We start from the raw sequence: 20,899 nt of genomic DNA on the forward strand, positions 1-20,899 counted from the left end.
TTCCTCCAAGATAAGTCTTCCAGGAGTGAATTTTTCTTCCAGGGGGTAGATTTCTCTCACTTCCTGTTGTCTCATCCCTGTTCTTAACTATGAGTCATTTATAACTCAGATAACAAGCCCCATGAGGAGCGGTTTAAAGAGCTGGGTATGTTTAGCCTGTAGAAGAGAAGGCTGAGAGGAGACATGTATAAATATGTGAGGGGAAGTCATAGGAAGGAGGGAGCAAGCTTGCTTTCTACTGCCCTGGAGATTGGGACATGGAACAATGGCTTTAAGCTTCACCAGAACATCAGGAAGAACTTCCTCACTGTGAGAGCTGTTCAACAGTGGAACTCTCTGCCTTGGAGTGTGGTGGAGGCTCCTTCTTTGGAGGCTTTTAAGCACAGGTTGGATAGCCATCTGTCACGGGTGCTTTGAATGTGATTTCCTGCTTCTTGGCAGGGGGTTGGACTGGATGGCCCATGAGGTCTCTTCCAACTCTATGGTTCTATGATTTGTAACTCAGGGACTGCCTGTATAGCCATTTTACACCACTCTATGTGCCATTACTCAAAATTATGGAATCATTGGATTTGTAGTTTTATTAAGTCTTTAGACTTCTTTGCCAAAGAGTGCTAGTGTCTCACCAAACTAGAAGTCCAGGGATCCCATAGCATTGAACCATGACAGTTAAAGTGGTGCCAAACTACATTAATTCTACAATGTAGATGCACTCCACCGTTTGTTCATTTTCATGTCTTGCTTAAAAATAGTCTGGGATTTTATATAATTACTAAAACACTCTGACTTTTAAGAACTGGTTCTTCCAACTGGAATATTAAATAGCAGATCAATTTCACATCAGGAGGAAGTCTCTTCTTCTAGTGTTCTTGGGGCTGTGGGCTTTCATAACCCAATGCATTTCAGTTAAGACATCACCCACGTATCCTGTCATTGAAGCCAAGTAGATTGCTGGAAAATTGAGGGGAAAATTAGGAGGGTATCTGGGACATTCTTAGGAAGGGTTCATCCTAGTGAAGTAAGTCCGTCAGTTTCACCATTGTGGTATGACATCTCTGAGCATCCTTTCTAGTCTTTCTTTTACTTCATGACAGTTACTCATATTAAGGGTTTACTGCAGATGTAATACTGCATGTACAATACAATTCAAAGGAGAGAACTGATAAGTACACATGAAAGTCAAACAAATCAGGAGACAATGCTCCACATGATGATAGATTACACTGTGTAACACGATTTTTGTTCCTGGATTTTAAATGTCATTTCCTAATTGGATTGATCATAAAAACATGGAATTTTTTTAAATTAAACTGCAAAAATGTTGTTTTTGTGGGACATCCTGTAGCTATTTTTGCTATACAGTGTTCCCTCACTTATCGCAGGGGTTAGGTTCCAGGACCACCCTCAATAAGTGAAAATCCATGAAGTAGGGACACTATATTTATTTAATATTTATATATTATTTTAGTAGTTATACACTATTTTAAGTCTTTATCAACCAATTGTGTGTTGATAAATCGCCTCCTCCTCCTCCTGTTGCCACTTGGGTTTCTTTTCTCTCCCTTTGGCTTCTCCTTCCTCCCTTCCTTAGACTGTAAATTGTAATTTTTTATGATTTATAATAGTCTTTTAGAGTTTATTGAAAAACTGAAACAGCGAATCCACGAAAAGTGAACAGCAAAGTAGTGAGGGAACACTGTAGTTGTTCAACATTTCCCAGAATGCTGCTTGCACCAGAAGAACGAAGCTGCCCACATTACAGTCCCAGTGTGATAAGGCTGATAGAGGACCTCTTCACTTGGGCTAAAAATGGGTGGTGCCACTTTCACCATGGAGTCCATCGGCTCCCATTACACACTGGAAAAGTACTTCCAGGATGGCTCCATGGTGAAAGTGCAAATTAAAAGAAAAATACTGCCACTGATGGGGGCTTAGGGAAAAGCCCCCATCTTTCCATAGGGAAATATAGGTTGAGCTGGCCTAATGAGGCTTCCCCTTGTGTGATGAGGTGGCGGGAAGCCGGGATGGGGCACAGAACAGGGTGACAGGTTCCTATGTCCCTTGAGCAGGTGCCGCCGAAATCACACAGATCCACGGTGATACTTGGTGATTCCAGCAGCGCATGTAAAGAAGTCCAGTCTCAACCAATTCAACATAGTTTGTGAAAGCCACAAAAAACAAGTTTCTGGAGTATTACAACTACTTTCAAAGTATGTACCACACAATTAAACAAGTAATAGTACCTTCAAACAAGGAACATAATTTTTTTCAAATTTTGTTACATAGTGTAGTCACTTGCCCAGTCCATTGGGTTTCTAAAAACACATAAAAGGTGTGACCATTGATCAATATGTGGAGCTTTGTCTTTTGATTCCTTTTGACTTTAATGCATAATACAACTAATATAACTAATCAGAAAAGGACTTTGTATAGAGCAGTGGTTCTCAACCCGGGGTCCCCAGATGTTTCTGGCCTACAACTCCCAGAACTACCAGCCAGTTTACCAGCTGTTAGGATTTCTGGGAGTTGAAGGCCAAAAACATCTGGGGACACCAGGTTGAGAACCACTGGTATAGAAGTTCCTTTTCCATTCCCATTTGGAACCATCCGTTATATATGCAACATAGTTTTTGCCAGAAAGTTGATGTATTTTGTTATAATTTAGCTAATTATGTACATCACTAACACATTAGAGCTGTTGGTGCCATGTTGTCTTTTGCAGTATGCTGTTTGTTGGCTGTGTCAGTAGTCCCAATGAAAAAAAGACTCAATGAAGAGGAACCTGTATGTATAAAATACTCATGTCGTACATAATTGGAGGTAGTTTTGACCTATGGTTCCTCTAGCAGGAGCTGCCCTGAATGAAGAAATGAGATCATTTCCCTCTCTGCCTCCCACACAGGCAAACTGGGAGAAACAATACTGCACATAATCAAAGCCCTCACTTTTCAGAGCTGACAAAGAATATGAAAGACAAACTGAATAATATCTGATTCGGTTAGAAGCTGCCCATAAGACCGAATACACCTTCCTAGTCATTTCTCATTTATCAGACTGCTGCTTTGAAAGATGGCCCCATCAACAGGCTATACTCATGTCAGTTGTGAAAGAAATATTAAAGGTCCCAGCCAAGTGTTCATCCCACTGTGATTCAAATAAGATGTTTACATGATGTTTTTAGGGTTGTTTTCTCTAACACAAGAATTTCATGGAGGGGAGGACACCAATTTTTGAACATCTTATTTCCCAGGCAATGTGGCAGGTGAGCTTGAGAATCAAGTGCTGCATTCTTCCCCATATAAAGCCGGTATTTTTAAAAACAAAGAATTCTCTGTGGAACCCCTGCTCTATTTTATTATTTGGTAGTTATTTTGCAGTTGTAGAGCTTGTTGCCCCTGCCTTGAGCACACTAACCATGCCGTGAGAACCTTTTGTCGTATTAACATCAGTGTTATTTCTAAGAAATAATAGAGGTAAATTCAGCACCTGAGAATTCAGGCAAAGGAGTAAAAATTTGTTTCCAAAATGTAAGAAACTGCATTATTTTGAGAACCAAGGACTGACATAATCTTGTCTACTTTTTATAAGAACAAGAGTCATTTGCAGCTCTAATGAGCTATATCTTACTTCTTACTTCTGATCTACAAAGAGGAAATTAGGGACTATTTATAATAACTGATGCTGTGATTAGAAATATGCTTAATCCTGTTAGTGTCTTAGTGCAACTTAAAACATAGAGGGCTAAACCTGCTTATGAAGGCATTTTTCCTTTTTTTAAAAAAATGTGAGGTTAGAATCAAATAAGCAGCTTTTCACATTGTTTTTATAATTGGAATGAAAGCCTTTAAATTGGCATGTCTTGTACATCTGGCAACAGGAGACAGCTGGAGGCCATATTTTCAAGCAGACGCAGTAAATGAACTGAACTCACCTTGCTGCTATATTTATGTTTGGGACTTTTTATCGGAGATAAAGTGCCATTTTTTTGGGTGGGGAGAATTTCTACCAATGAGATGAACAATGTTGGGATGCTGCAATCACCTGAATGACCGCACCAAGATCGAGAATGCCCTATTTGAATGATATCAGACAGGACTGGGCAAAGCAGATCTAGACTAGCAGCCTACTTTGCTGAATGTAAACAGGGCTCTGCTTATTTCCGTCCTGCAAATGCCCAAATCTTTAAGAAAATAGACTAACATTTCAAAAACATCCCTTCAGAATGTCCCCTAAGGCTTGTGGATTTGTTTGAAGTATTTATTCTTAGTTCTTCAGCCGGAAAGTCTCCCAGAGCACCTTACAAATTGATAATTTGACAATACCCTCTTTACACTCTAAATGAGGTTAAACACACAAGGAAAAGGGGATTGTAAATAGGGATTAAGGCCATCAACTGCTCTTTTCTTCCCTTTGTGGCCAGAACAATGGTGGGGAAGGGATGCTTACTAGCCACTGGGGCCCAGGCATAATGGAGATATTTCTGGTGGCTCTTCTTCTGCTCCAGGGGCCAGTGAAGTTGTGGTTCAAATCGGGAGAAACGAGAGGTTCATACCAGCTGCTGTGCTCCAGGCACTTTTTGACCTAAAAAGGGAAAAGAGAGCATGAGTAAATACTGTTCATTATACAGAAAAAGTAACATCAATCCTAGGTTATCATTTGCAGAAGAAATATCATGTCTGCATTAAATCGAAAACGAACCCATTCCTTGCAATGAGTTGGGAGCAGGGCAATCTTTGGATTATGTTTGTCACTGCCCCTTTTCAGCTGAAACATCCCTTCTTGAAAATCTTGCAGCCATTTGCAGGATCAGCCAACCTACATTTGCAACACAGGTAGCGTTTCAAACATTCAGGTTATTTCCAAAGAGAGCAGTACTTTTTGTAGTTTAAGCTTTGAAGGAGGATACAGATGTGTTCCCTTTCTTTAAGTGAGCATCTTTGTAAACACATATTTTGAAATGACTTTTTAAAGGTTTTTTTTTTTAAGAGATGTGACATTATCTCAAAATGTTAGGTTTTTTTTGCATTTAATGTCTATTTTTTTCTGCAAATTACATACTTAAACTTTCCAATGTTTTTCCATATTTAATGGACTCCAAAAGAAGGTTTTCCATCCTTCAAATAAAGTTGCATTTTAAAGCCTTAGAAGAATAAACCCAAAAATGGTTGAGGTTTTGTCAGTGGAGGAAAATAAAGAGTTTAGCCTTTTTGATGTTTTCTAGGAAATTGGGATAAACTAATAAATAACCCCCCAAAATGGGGAAAGTCAGCAAACAAGGCATTAGCAATCATCACAGTGAGCTGGCATATCTCTGAGTTGAACTGCAGTTCTATACTCACATCCCCATCACATGGGCTGCTGGAATCACCACATGTTGTAGCTAATCCAGCAACCATCATTTGGGGGCATGGAGAACCTGTTGACCCATGCCTTGCATCACCCAGCTCATGAAGAAGCTGATCCCACAGTGGGAGACGTCAACCATACAGCTTCCCCTCACTGCTTCCTGTGCAACACAGGAATTCTCTTGTATTGCCGTCATGGCAGCATACACTGGCTCCACTCTAGATAATCCACAGAGCCCCACCTGAAGTTCCTGCATATCACTTAATGAGAATCGGTAAGCCCCATGGATGATCTAGGGCTTAATTGGCATATGCCACCGGAAAAAAACCCCATCTGATGAGGTCGTAATACTAAGTCCTGAAAAATGAACAAATATCGTTTTCATTGTGGTCTATTATGTTTTCATGTGCTTTTCAAATACTGCAGATGTTAATGTCTGTCAATGTGTTGTTACCCCAGATGAAGTATGACTTACTACTGTGACATGGGATCTAAGGCTTCAACCCAATAATTAGTTCCTAGGTCAAAATAATTGGGTTGCGATTTCCAAATAAGTACTAATCCTAAAAGTTGATCCAACAAATATTAAATATATTAAAATTCAAATCAGATTGTGAATTAATCTGCATTTTTCACACCTGTTCAATCAACTAAAATAAGATTCAGGTCATTATGCTCACACTGTTACCAAGTTGCATTTTTCCATCGCTGTCTTGAAATATTGAAATACTGTAACACAGAACTTATATCTGAGTTAATAAAACTGTATCTTCATGATCTACAAATTCTTGATGGAGCATTGTTGCTCACTGATAGCAAAATCTGTTTGTATAAGTATTATAGACAATTGGGATACCTTAAGTTATTCAGCAACAAAAGAAACAAATATTTAGCTCCATGCTAATAGAAGTGAAAGTACAGTGTTCAAAATTAAAATTATTTCTGACATTTCAATCCTTACTTTCTTACAGTTTCCTGCCTGTTTACATGATTACAATGATCAGGATTATATACACATTTCACTTTATGGTTATTCTTGAGTGCTTTGAGATCAGTGGAAATTAAGGGTGTGTAACCGTATATAGGAGTGCAGCTTGCTGTATCCATTGTAACAAATATTTATTCTGATACACAGCCGACAGATGAAATGCCTTTACAGTATTTGCACGATACATTTGTCAGTTCATAAATGAAATGGGTTTTAAAAAATATCAGTCCCAGACAGTAGTGTAATGCTCAAAATCTGAAATGCTGTTGAGTGAATTACACGGATGTGCTGCTTTCTACAAATGTAATGGAGAGGAAACAAGTTACGCCTGGCACTGAAATAGGTTTAGAGCATGAATCTTATCAGAAGAAGAAAAACAACAGCCACACACTTATCATCTGTGCACTTAGATCTTTCAGTGCTCTTGCTTTCATTTCTAGCACTGGAATCCACTGATAAATGGCAAGTGCAGTTATGTTGGTTATTTATAAAGAAGGATCAAATAATAAATCAGAATTTGGAGTTTAAGAGCTTTTTGGAGGCAGACTAATAATGGGGGAAATAGTTTAAAATGCTGCTCTAGAGCAAAGATTAATGTGCACTCCACTATGGATATGGATTCATGTGAATGTGAAAATTTTGGTTTGTTTCAGTAAATTACTTGGTCCTTCTGTGCATCCCAGTGTACACATGGAACCACGTGTTTTAGCATTTCAGTGTGCACATGGAACCACATGTTTTACTTGAAATGTATTGTTGTGTAAATTAGAATTCCAGGTTGGGTAAACAGTCACTAGTTGTGCCTTTAACACAAATAGTTTATAGTTTGAAGGCATACCTTTCATGCCTTCCATTGAATGTCAGGATAAATTGTTATGCTGTCCTCACTTACATTATGATTAGTAGGGAGATAGTGTGTGGCCATAAATAACTATAGATATATAGATGTCTTTCATCACAAGAATAACCAATTTTTACAGGGCTCCTTATTGTTTGAAAAGAGCCCAAAGCGTGTGTGATGACATGCATGTTGGAAATGCATATACTTTACAGATATTAGGGATGGGAACAATCTTTCATCCATCTAGTTAATCTAAGATTTGAAATGTGGTATTGAGTGCTTTTTTCTCCTAATGGATAAGAAAAGATAGATGTATAGAATGGCATTTGCTAACTGGATGGTTTTGTAAAAAATAAACTCATACAATGGATTGCATAGGCTTTTAAACAAAATAAAATTTATATTTCAGCTCTACCACAGATTCAAAGGTGTTCTAATAATAGTTCACATTTTATGGTACTAAGGATGAGGATTTTTTTTGTCATATTCTTGTGTGTGAGCATGTTGTTTTTTAAGTGTCCTCTCCTTTGGATGAGCTTATAAGGGTTTTGCACATTTTTGTGGTATGTTCTCACAAAATTATTTGTGAACAAAACCCATACACTTTGTATTTCGCATAGAATAACACTTTTTGCACAATGGGCCATTCTTTTGTGGAAAAAAAAACATGCAAAGAGGAAACAAGTGCTAATCTTTTCAATCTTTATGAAAGATTTTGAGGCAGTTGACATTGTTTTCCAATGGATTGTTTTGATATGTCAAGGGTGATAAAATTTGCAGACAGCCTATGCATCCATAATAATTAGACAGTGATAAATGGTTGGGCTTAGAACTTGATCCCACGAGCTTGGGGAAAGTAGGGAAAAGTGGAGGAAACGGTCTTACTTCAACTGTTGTACTTACAACTTTCCCCATCTTCTGCCATGGCCAGCAATCCCACATCGTTTCTCCATCATCTGACCTTCTTTCCCCATTTTAAGCTGTTTGGAGTTGGGTAACACCCGACTTCTGAAAATGGACATTTGGCACCAGAAGTACCCTTACGTAATGTAATGGTCTCAGTGGGACTCCAGTGGGGCTCTGTTTTCGCAGTGCATGGAAATGAAGCCAAAAGTGTATCTGATGAAGTCCTAGACAGAGTTTCATATGTCACATGGTCTTCCTAATCAGTGTTGACTCCCATCTTAGTACAGCAATGAATTCACTCTAGATTTTGATTCCAGCTTTAAAGGAGATCTTGGAAGGAATAAAATCTTTCTAGAAAGTATATTTATTATTATTTATTAACTGCATTTCTATACCACTTTTCTCACCCCTGGGGGGACTCAAAGCGGTTTACAACATAATACATGGCAAAATTCAATGCCTCTCTCTCTCTCTCTCTCTTTCTCTCTCTCTCTCTCTCTCACACACACACACACACACGCACACACACACAAATTTATATTGCATATCTAAATCAAAAACATATAACTGTAGATTAAACCATTAAAACTATAAAAACATCAAACATAGACATAAACATGAAACTTGTTATTGCAGCAATTAATATAGGCCCCTTCTCTTCCCCCCCCCCCCACCACTCCCATCTTCTTCTCTATAGAGTTTCAACCCTTCTTTTTATACCCTCCCTGCTGCCCCATCCCACAAGACACAAAGTTCTTTAGGTACAGATTGAGTCCAGAATGGGGACGGTAAAAATGTTTAGGCCTTCTTGGGAGATGGTAAATGTGATATGAGGTCAATCTTATCTGATGATAGCAGTTGGTTACTGATCAGTTTGATAAAAGTCCAGAGGAACATAAATTTTATCAGTTGTGGTGTCATAAGTGGATTGTGGAAAAGCCCACAGCCCAAGTCATTTGTGAGCTTTATGGGCAGGCCAAGGTCGCCACTCAAGGACCAACCAATGGGGGTGCAGCTGCCGCCGAGCAGAGTTGGACTACAGGCTGCACCTTCTACTCTGGAGAAGCCAAAGTCTCCTGCCCTCCTTTTCATGTCCTCCTTGCAGGCCATTGGGGGGGGGGGCAGCAGGGGTGTGGCTGCCGCCGAGGAGAGTTGGTCTGCAGGCTGCACCTTCCACTCTGTTTAAGTCTCCTACCAAGAAACATAACATCATGAGCTGAGATAAAGTGAACTTATTTATTTTAGGAATGCTTTCTGGTTCCTCCACAAGATTCCACAACATAAGAGTGCCACTGAAAAAGAAGACGCTTCATTTACAGCTCCCTTTATATAGGGTTTTCTCAGTTTTTACATGCATAGAATGTCATTTGCTAAAACATGTCAGTGTGAACAGCATGTGCACTCTTGAAACCATATTTCTTTTGTGAAGATGCCTTCCTTTTGTCTGAAAATCCCCATTCATCACTGTGGAGTACATCACATATCCTATTGAACACACTACCTGCCAGTCTATAGGCAATTTCTTCTACGCTACATAACCAAGTACAGTGATACCTTGAGTTCAAAGCTTAAGTCATTCCATGATCGAGCTCTTAACTCAAATTGCTCTTATCTCAAAGTGAATTTTCCCACTGAAATGCTATTAATCAGTTCCAGCCCACCTACCCCCACCTCATTTTTGTTATGTGTTTTTAAATAAGAAAATGTACTTTACATACTTTACCAATATCAAATAATGGATAAATGCACATTCACATGGAACAATAAAAAAGAAAGATCAACCTTAAAATGGTATCAGCACAAAGTTGTGGCAAGGAAGCACATTTGAGGCAACCAAATACATATTGGTTAGTGTAACAGCAAGGCAAAACTTGCACATTCACATGGAACAATAATAAGAAAAAGAAAGATCAAATTCAAAATAGTAGAAGCACAAAGTTGTGACACAATGATAGAAGTACAAAGGTGTTGCAAGGAAGCACAAAGCACAAAGTGAAGAGGCAGAATTTCAGTCTCCCTCTGTTGCTTGCTCTCTCCCCCTTTCTCTCTTCATGAAGCCAAACATACCAGGAATAAAAACCACACAAAATCAACTAACCCAAAGTTCCTCAAAGCAGACAAGAGTGAAGGAGACAACAATCTCCCAAAGTGGACAAGACCATGAGGCATGGAGGCATTGGAGCCCTAAAGTCTTCATTCTTGTGCTAGCGCACTCTTTGGCAATAGCACTCCCTCTGGCGCTACCTCTGAAAATGCTACTCATATGTCAAAGTGAAACCCAGGTAAAGCAATGTTAGGATGCTCTTAAGTCAGGGTTCTACTGTAGTGGAATGGACTAACTGCCCCACCAGCATGGGAGTCACTGACTGCTATAGTTTCCAGTGTCCCCTAAGCTAGACAGCTTTTCTAGTTAAAATGTTAAAATAGCTTCAAAGAAATCACATTGAAAGCTACTCAGTAAGATATATGAGTATTAGAAATATATTCCTGCACAGTAACTGATGTTAGGAAATAGTGGTTTGTGGCAAAGCTGAAATTCAAAAGGCAACATCCTGACCCTTTGTGTGGTTTCTTAGCCATTGACCACCCACAGCTTTTATTGCAGTAGAATTACATAGAGAACATCTATGTTACCTTTTAAATGGCTATCTCAAGGCAGTGAATTCTACCATTTATAGAATCTTGCTGAACTAGGTTTAAGCAAACCAATAGTTAGTATTAGCTCCATTTGCAGCATGGCAAGAAAATGACACAGTATACAGTAGAGTCTCGGTTAACCGAGCCCCGGTTAACCAAGCCTCTGTATTATCCGAGGCGCCACCAGGGCACCCCTCCCTCTCCCTCTCGTTCTCTTGAACTTTCTTTCTTGTTCTCTTGAACTACTTTCTTGAGATCCAAGGTGCGCGGGGCATTTCTCGGAGGGACAGGCCCTTGCTCTAGCAAGGGCCTGTCCCTCCGAGAGACGAAGAGTGTGGGTTTTCCTCAGCCAGGCCCTTGCTGGAGGGTCTGGCCGGGGGAGATCCGGGGAGACATCCCTCAGCGACCACTCACCTCTTGGAAGTGCCTGTGAGTGTTGCTAGGCAGCAGCACTCACAGGCACTTCTCTGGGCTGAGTGGTCACTGAGGGATGGAAGCCCATCCCTCAGCAACCACTCGCCACTTGGAAAGTGCCCGTGAGTGTTGCTAGGCAGCAGCACTCACGGGCACTTCCCTGGGCTCAGTGGTTGCCGAGGGATGGAGCCCCGTCCCTCGGCAACCACTCGCTGCTTGGGAAGCGCCCGTGAGTGTTGCTAGGCAGCAGCACTCATGGGCGCTTCCCTAAACCGGATTGCTGGGAGGGATAATAAGGCCTCTCAGCAATCCGAGGAGTTTGGTTATCTGAGATTGGTCCCGCCCCATTATCTCGGATAACCGAGACTCTACTGTACTTAAAATTAATGCAAAGATTTTTTCCATCATTTTAAATACAAGTATATAGAGTAAAGTTCCTCCCACCATCCCAGGAGAGTCAACATAGTGTCATAGTTTGTGGGGTGGACTATGTCTCTACAGAGCAAGGTGCAATTACCTGGTCAAGCCCAGTGGGTACTGGGTGATCTTGGGCAGGTTCCAAAGAAGGCAAAAACACCCCCACCTGACAAATATTGCTATGAAAACCCCATGATGGGCTCATTTTAGGGCTGGCATAGGTTAGAAGTGACTTGAAGACATACAACAACAATAGCCTTGACAAGTTGAAGATGGTTGACTTCTAAACCCATGCATTCCTTCCAGTGCCCCCTTCAAGCAATACATCTTTTGATTTTTTTTCTTGCTATGGTGTTATGCTACTCTTTACTGTCTGTGATAACATGTGTGTTTGTAGATCAGGTCTACAAGCCCTGTTTAAATATAGTGCTTAGTGTTTTCCTGTTACATGATGCTGACCTTTGATTGCTTCCTGTAAATCAATATGCAGCTGCTTGCTTTGAACACACAGGGTGGGTGGCAGAAAGATAAAGAGATAAAGCAATTGCTTTGTTTGTCAGGCGAGAGCTTACAGAATTTATTATGAATGTAGTGGGAAGGCTGAAGTGCATTTTGATTTGTTCCTATTAGTGTCAAAGACATCCTTCAACACAGAGATACTAAGATGCCCAATGTGGGTATGATTGAATGAACCTTTGTAATGATGGAAGTGGTGTTTTTCCTGTGCTATTAACTCTTGGAAGCAACTATTCAGATATTGCGGGCTGTGTTTTTTCCCCCTTTTTTAAAGATATCAATTCTTTATAGATGGCAGAATGTGGTATATAATAGATAAGCATTTGTAACTTTTCAGGGTCTATTACATGCAAGGAGAATGGTTTTCTTAAAAGCCACTGCATGACTAGCAGTAGCTGAAAATTCTATTAGTGAAATTTATGAGGTAACATATTGTCCTTCCTCTGTCACTTTTCCTTAAGAATCAGTTTTCTTTCCTGTGCCTGGATGATTTTAGGGGATGGTTGAAAGCTTAATGTTCTTTTCAGATACTTTTTTTTTCTCACAGAGATCTGAATACTTGGGTAACAAAAAAAAATACACACACGATGGTACATCTGTTCAGTATTTCCCAAAGCATACATTGTCAGTTTTGAAGCCCCATTAATTCAGAAATAGCTGATCTCTTTATCTGATTGACTGTGTGTCAGAAAAGGTAAAGTTGTTATTCAAGTATTATTTAAATACATTCATGTCAACCTGTCTTTTAAAATGTATGACACCATGAAAGCCTCAGCTTCAAAGTTTCTGAAGGTACTGGAAGAAATGCTTGTGACATGAAAGGCACTCGAATCTAAATGAATGTTGGTCAAGAGCTATTGGTCAAGGTCAGAAAAAATAGCTGAGATGGAAGGAACACAGTAACAATTAACGCATTGTATAATAGGCCTCTGTGATCAATGAAAAAAAATGTTTCAGTGCTCATTACTAAATTACGGGTGGTGGCGAATCAGTTCTAAAGTGTTTCTAAAATATTTTAGGAGTCCATATTGTAACTATAATGACATAACACATTTTCTGTTATTTTCCTTAAGTAATTGTACAAGAGTGGAAGCTCTTTTCTCCCTCATTTTTTTAGAGCAATTGGGAGGAAACTTGCTGCAATGGTAGAACACATTTACCACTGTTACTCCCCCCCCCCAAAGTTTCATAATGTTTCACTCAATCACTGATTTTTGGGGAATTTAAAAAGGTTTTAATGAACAACATTTAAAAAAAAACTACAAGAGCTATCTCTTTGAATTTCTATTTTCAATTATACAGCATAACCAGGGCATTATTCTTCCCAAGTTCCAGAAAGATTTCTACATCCACTTAACCAACATAAACTTAAGAGTACTATTTCACTGGAAGACCCCAGGGGCATCAAATCCAACCCCCTTCTGCCAGGCAGGAAAAGCACAGTAAAAGCACCCCAACAGATGCCCATCCAGACTTTGAAATGATGATGATGATGATGATGATGATGATGAGAATAATAATAATAGGAAACCTACTAGGTAAACTTTGGAGTTACTGCCTCTCAACTTTGCCTACCTCACAGGGTTGATTCAACTCTCAACAATCCTCTTTTATCTTGAAATCCCTTTAGCAAATGAACATGGGTTTTTTCCCCACCAAAACATTCAGGAAGGGGAAGGAGGCACATGGTGGTAAGCAGAATTTTTGGGAAATGTCATGTGGGAAGGTGAGAACCCTGTGGCAGACAACTCAAAAGGCCCCACCCTAAACTACATTTCCCAGAATTTTGCTCGCTTCAGAATACTGGGTCTGCCCTCATATAAACCTCAATGCGATGCCCATGTGCCAGAGGGGCTTCTTCCTTGTCTGGCCATACAGCCAAGGATCCTCTCTCCTTACCGCCTGCCTGGCCCCCCCTCGCTATCCTGTTTGGGGAAAGAGCAGGGCTTCTCCCTCAACTTCAGGCTTCACCATCCTCCTTGGAGCCCTTTTGGGGAACCTAACCAAGCCCTTTTGGGGGGAGAAGTGTCTCCCATGACAGAGACCTTGAATCACATACGAGACTTATATAAATCATCCAAAAGTCATAGGTCACTATTTTAAATCTTAGGTTTTTTTGCATGGGTGCCCCTCGTGTTTCTAAATATCACTTCATATGTATGAATCATACGAAATAGATATGACAAACGAGTTACAAACAAAGTTTTGCACAGCCCTATTGTATAAGTAGATTTAAAATTAAATCATTAATTCAGAAATCTATCAACATTACATTAAGAGCAAAGAAGGATAAAATGAAGGTAGGTTGGGAATTGTCTTGTGGTAGAATAATGCTTTGCAAGTTTATATTTGCAGACATAGTTCATGGCACTTCCAAGAAAGGGTATTAGAGACAGATGCTGGTAAAGACTTGTAGCCATCAATGAGTTAAAAAGACCAATGTCCTCTGTGGTATTTAAGGTCCCGTTTACACTGCCATATAATCCAGATGATCAAAGTAGTTAATCTACACTACCATATAATCCAGTTCAAAGCAGATAATCTGGATTTTATATGGCAGTATAGCAGGGGCTTAGGACAACCCATAAAATTACACTAGCCAAAAACTGTACTTGTGAACTTGTTACCGCTATAAAGCTACAGAGATTTCAAGACATATGGGGATGAGAGGTAGAAAAAGAAATGTTGAGTTTTTTAAAATGATTTTTTTAAAAGACATGATTCTTCATTATCAGGTAATTAACAAAAAAAGTCTAGTCTGACAAGATTCTGCACTTAGGTTTATTTTGTGCAAAATTTTCACCAGACAGTTTTTGCATGTGCATTTTGGACAGAATATGTCCCCAACTACAACCTTTTCTATGTAGAAAGGCATGTTCTTTTTCTTGCACAGAAAATGCTATTTTAGTATATACAAAAAGTACACATGCAAATTTTCCACAAAATAGGTTCTAAGCTTCAAATGGCTTGAAAACTGTAGTTTTAGAAAATCTCATTGCAGTGGGATATGAATTCCTAACATTGTTTACTGATTCCTTTGAGAACAAATTTAATGAATAATTATATCTCAAGTGGAAATGTCATGTATAGAAACCAGTGCCAAGTGCTTTCATAAAGGCAATGCAGGTGCAGTCACCAACATGTTTGAAACATGGTTCATTCAATTCAAATGCATTTGTTGGAATTCTAGGAAAACAGACAATGATATATGAAATATACAACAAGCCTTCCACTTTCACTGGGCCTTAGACTGGAAGATCCTTGGCACAAGTGGAAAAAATGAATAAAAATTCTACTTTTTAATTTGAGAAAGCATTATCTCTAGGAATCTCCAGATCAAATTATCTGCAAATACTCCAATCTGCAATAGTTAAACTCAAAAATGTGGAGGACATTGCATGTGATTGATAAGTCTCTGAAATATATAGAGTATCTCAAGTCAAATGAGGAGCTTTCCTCTCCTGGCCTTTATGTTTATCACTTCACTTTCTTGTTGCCTTGGATTTATTGAGCTACAGCTCTTTGATCCCTTTGCTTAATAAATCTGTAAACAGGTTGTTAATTCATAAAACGTTCAAAGGATTTGGAAGTTGACTTCACTCCTTCTGGGACATCAAAATGACTTTATTTCAAAAACATTCTTGTTATGATTATGGAGGAGATTTCCATGATACATGCCTGCCTCCCTTTGATTGACCAATATTGTATTAACACACCAGTTGTAAACCTGGAGGTAGATGAGACAGACAGAATTTCTATCGATCTTCTTACAACCTCATCAGATTGGGTACTTTTTGGTGGCATGCACTAATTTGTCTATACTTTTGTGATGGAGCCCGCTGGCTCCCATTCCATGACATCAAGCTACTTCTGGTGGGGCTCCATTCCAAAAGTATAGATGAAGGGAGGCTTCCCATGTTGTACTGGATCAATGGGGGCAAGCTTGGTGGCCTATGCTTCCCCCCATGAGATGGGGTCACAAGTAAGTTGGGCAATGCAGGACATGGGTCAACGGGTTCCCCACATGCCCTGATGGGCATTGTCAGATTTGCCAAGATGCGTGGCAATTCTGGCAGTCCATCTGATGAAGTCTGCATAATAAAGAGATTGTTTAGGTTAGGTAAAGGGTTTCCCCTGACGTTAAGTCCAGTCGTGACCGACTCTGGGGGTTGGTGCTCATCTCCATTTCTAAGCCGAAGAGCCGACATTGTCTGTAGACACCTCCAAGGTCATGTGGCCAGCATGACTGCATGGAGCGCCGTTACCATCCCGCTGGAGCAGTACCTATTGATCTACTCACATTTGCATGTTTTTGAACTGCTAGGTTGGCAGGAGTGAGGCTAACAGCGGGCGTTCATTCCGCTCCTGGGATTTGAACCTAGGACCTTTCGGTCTGCAAGCTCAGCAGTTCTGCGCTTTAACACACTGTGCCACCACCAGGGAGATTATTACAAACACTTAAAAGGTTTCCACTGGTGATTAACAGCTTGCTGAAGCAGAAAAATATTAGCTAGAATGTTTTTTGAACAAAGTAATCTTGTTCTTACCTACTCAGAATGATGTCTATCAAAGTTCATTAGGATTTACTGCCAGATAAATGATTATAGGATAGACCCTAGATGTCTTTACACCTTGCAATTTCTTCTGTTTTGCTAAATAAATCTAAAAACATTTCCTTTTCATGACTCCATTTTTTCTTTTGTTGCTTTATAAGTAGGCAAAACCCACATCGATTATTTTGGTTGGCCTTTTCAGCACCGTATTGAGATAAGCAATATCTTTTGAGATGGAGAATACAGTATTGCAAATAGACCAAGCCGTTATAAATATATCAAGCCGTTATAAAGCCAGTTTCCTTATTGATACTTTTCTTCTTAATAATCCTATGTCTGGAATTCTCATTTTGTACTGCTAGTAACCTTCCAGTTTATTCATTAATGAGTAGAAGGTTCTGGTAAAATCAATTCTAAATCGTTTCTTTGCTGGAGTACAAATATGGAGACAGTTGTTAAAAGTCTGAATATGAGAGCTGATTCAGACTTTTCAAATGTTTGAAGTTTCTTTCCAGCCAGGGTTCCAATTATGTGGCCTCTAGATACAACTGAATTTTCAGAAGTCCTGACCAATAATGGCAATGGTGAAGAATTCTGGAAGTTGCAGATCAGCAACACATAGAGGACCACACAGTTCCCACCTCTGCTTTGCATCACATTGAGTTAGAATAAATTTGCTGTATTAATATCAGTATTACATGAAATATGGTCTTATTGAAACACTGTACTTCTTTTTCCAGTAAGCTGGATAGTTTCTAATGGTCCACATATAGAAACTGTGTACCCATTCTCATTTCTAATTAGCCCCATTCCACATTTTGTCAGCAAAATATTTAAATATTAACATGGGTGTCAGCATAGTGTGAAGATTTTTGACACTTGGATCTTGGAGACCTTTTATACTTGATGACAATGCTCTCTGGAGTTTTGTTTTAATTACATTTCTTAAAATTACTCAGCACTGTGGAAGGAGTACTAAGCTAGTTAGATATGTATCTGTCTTCTTCATTGCTAACTTTTGGAATGCAGTCCCAATGTACACAGTGGAAGTGGAACCCAGGCTGGGGCTAAAATGTAAAAGGCATCTGTGACAGCGTTTCCCTCAATGTATTCTTCTCTTTTGTTGCATTGTTTTTTTCTGTTATCTATTGCTAATGCCCTTATATGTTTCACATCTGGTAAGCTGAGATAAAAGAAATCACCAGTCGCATTTTCATTTTATTTTCCATGATCCTACAAATGTTCTCCCCCCATCCTGGTCTTTTATAGGATTTTGAACAATTTTATTTAGAAATAAGTGTGGCCAGGTTTTCAAAATGCTGGAATGTATTTTCCTAATATACATCTTATTTTACTCAAATTGTGCTCCTCCTCCAGATGTTTTGAACTTCAGTTTCATCTCCTAAAAGCTGGTAGATTGGCTAGGATTTCTGGGAGATGAGGTCCAAAACACCTGGAGGAGCACAGTTTGAGAAACACTGAACTGAAGTATTATACATTAAAAAGAAGACATATTTTAATCACAGTCATTTGCCAAAGGTTCCTGGAAGTTTATGTGCATTTTTCTTTGTCAAACCCCATTATAAATCTTGAAAAGGTGCAGATTTCTGAGGCAAAAGACTTTAGGTAAATGCAAACTCAATCGATTTCTGGGAGATAAGGAAAATGTAAAGGGAGACACTAAAGAGTGTCTTTCACTGGTTGCATCTACTCTACAGAATTAATGCAGTTTGACACCACTTTAACTGTGAAGGCTAGATCTATGGAATTCTGGAATTTAGAGTCTGGTGAGGCACCAGCACTATTTATTAGAAAATGTGAAAGACCCTGTAGCTATGATTCTATAGCATTGAGATTTGGCAGTTAAAGTGGTGTCAAACTGCATTAATTCTACAGTGTCAATGCACTATCAGGCTCCCATCAAAACTGCTACTCCCCCTGACTGCTGCCATGCTATTTCACCTGTGAGTAATATCCCATTTTTTCATTGATGACCGAACACAACCTTAATAAGATACTTAAATCACGAAGGCAATTTAATTAAACTGCTGTAGTTAGCAATTGGAATAGATAAGGCTATGGCTCCCAAGAGAAGCATACAAGCTCACTGCCGCCCAACTGTCCCCATTGTAATTTTTTTATATGAAACACATTCTCATTGTCGTGTCTAATAAGTTAAGGTATTCAGCACAACGTGACAGAAATGCCAAGGAAACTTTTGATACACAGTGTTTCTTCTATCACAAAAGCAAGTCTACAATTCTATTAAAAACCTGAGGCCTTTGGAATATTTGGCTGCCATATAAGGTTTACTTTGGTGGATTGCGGTGGGCGTACTACAGTTACAAGATTGCATTTCTAAATATTTCTGGCTCGCTTGTCTCTCATAAAGCCACTGTGCTGTTTTCATTGTAAATTAGAAATGGTGAAATGTGCCAAGTATATTTTATAGCTTGTCACCAATTAGCTTTTCCTTTTTTATTTCCCCTTCAATCCTTAGGTGGTGTTTGCATTGCTCAGTCTCTGAAAATCCCCCGTGAACCAAGACCAGGAGAATTTGATAAGATCATCAAGCGCTTGATGGAGACACCGAATGCTCGGGCAGTAATCATGTTCGCCAATGAAGATGATATCAGGTATGTACCCCCCCCCCCCCCCAGCACCCTTTATTTACGATGTGCACCTTGTTGAGAGTGATTTTTTGTTCCACACATACTGCTTGTCTTAATGAGCTTCCGGTTTGATGCTAATATAGAACCTCCCGCAATCCTCAGATGGACGGGAAGACAAAATGTTGTTTTTATATCTCATATAAGCTGTAGTGAAATCTAATAACTTCTAGGTTGCCATGGATGACAAATTGGTGGCTTAGAGAGCAGTTGGTTTTCCTAAGCATTGCTTGAATTATCCTGGTAAATATCCAAATTTGGGGAGTTGCGGGGGGGAGAAGTTAGAAAAATCTAATTTATTCCTCAAAAAGAATGTGATCACTTCGAGAAAACATAACCATCAATTTTTGTTTTTCTGAGATGGTGTCACAACAATTTTCTTTCCCCTACAAAAAGAAGTCCTCTCATCTTTTTGCTTAGCTATCAGGAAAGGACAAGTGTGAGATGAACCATAGAGATGGTATGGAGGGATAGACAAAAATGAATATTTGTCTTCATGACTTTGAGGCCCCTTCTACACGGTCCTTATATCCCAAGATCTGATCCCAGGTTATCTGCTTTGAACTGGATTATACAAGTCCCCACTGCCAGATAATCTGTGATATATAGATAATCTGGGATCAGATCCTGGTATATAAGGACAGTGTAGAAAGGGCCTGACATTTGGATCAAATGTTCATGGAATAATGAAATCACTTTCTTTATGGTTGGTCAGGGTAGAAAACTAACACCAGGATGACAGAGAAGGTGGGAGGGATGTTCCACATATTTCCTTTGTCATTCAAACGTTGCAAGGTCCTTTTTGCAGGCATTGTTTTGGAAGTCAGCAGGCATGGACAAGAGGTTCTCCTTTGGATCAGGTTTTGATTTAAGATCTTTTGTGAGATCACTGAGAGATGTTTGGGTGGCTTTGAAAAAAAACACCTGTCATTTTAGTGGATTAGTATGAGTACACAGTTTGTACTCCTTCCTGACTTGAAAGAACTTCACTTGCAACTCTTGTAACTTTTGGCACTGAAAGAAATGAAGCAAATAAGAATGATATATGGGAGCATGTTAAAAAGAGCAAGGAGGAAAGGTTGATGCAAATTACCATGTTACCATATTATCATATTAAAGACGTGAAGCTGTACCCTGTTTCGAGAAGGAAGATACTTCATTCTGTCATAAAGAATGTTTGATGAACTCCATAAAAGCAATTCATTTTATGGATCTTGTATGAGAAATGGTTTTCAGTGTACATTTTAAAAGGACCACTTGTTTTTGTCTCTTGTTTTGTTTTACAGGAGAATATTGGAAGCAGCCAGGAGAGCTAATCAAAGTGGACATTTCCTTTGGATCGGCTCAGACAGCTGGGGGTCTAAAATCTCACCTGTTTATCAGCAAGAAGAGATTGCAGAAGGGGCAGTCACCATTTTGCCCAAAAGAGCTTCCATTGACGGTAGGATTATCCTATTGACTCTTGTGACAATGAGATACTAGAATCCTTAAAGTGCAAATTTTATATTACTTTGAGCTCAGTGCTGGAGGGAATTCAGTGTGTTAAGCCCTCTTTTATGGTATCCTGATGGCTATAGAGATTTTGAATTATACTTGTCTTGTGTTTCCTTCA

The 20,899-nt window shown here is 39.3% G+C and overlaps 1 protein-coding gene across 5 annotated transcripts in view; it reads left to right on the forward strand.

Annotated features, from left to right (window-relative positions):
• The window catches only part of grm8 (glutamate metabotropic receptor 8), a 713,612-nt gene that overhangs the window by 366,486 nt on the left and 326,227 nt on the right, over positions 1-20,899 (forward strand). For all 5 annotated transcript variants that reach the window (XR_010006674.1, XM_062982302.1, XM_062982304.1 and 2 more), the window contains exons 4-5: positions 19,119-19,254; positions 20,574-20,728. Coding sequence is in view for 4 of the 5 variants with exons in the window: in XM_062982302.1 (XP_062838372.1) it covers positions 19,119-19,254; positions 20,574-20,728 (291 nt within the window). In the remaining variant the exon portion in view is untranslated. The remainder of the gene's footprint in view (positions 1-19,118; positions 19,255-20,573; positions 20,729-20,899) is intronic.

Source organism: Anolis carolinensis, chromosome 5 (assembly GCF_035594765.1).
Source record: "Anolis carolinensis isolate JA03-04 chromosome 5, rAnoCar3.1.pri, whole genome shotgun sequence".
NCBI classification, from domain to species: Eukaryota; Metazoa; Chordata; class Lepidosauria; order Squamata; family Dactyloidae; genus Anolis; species Anolis carolinensis.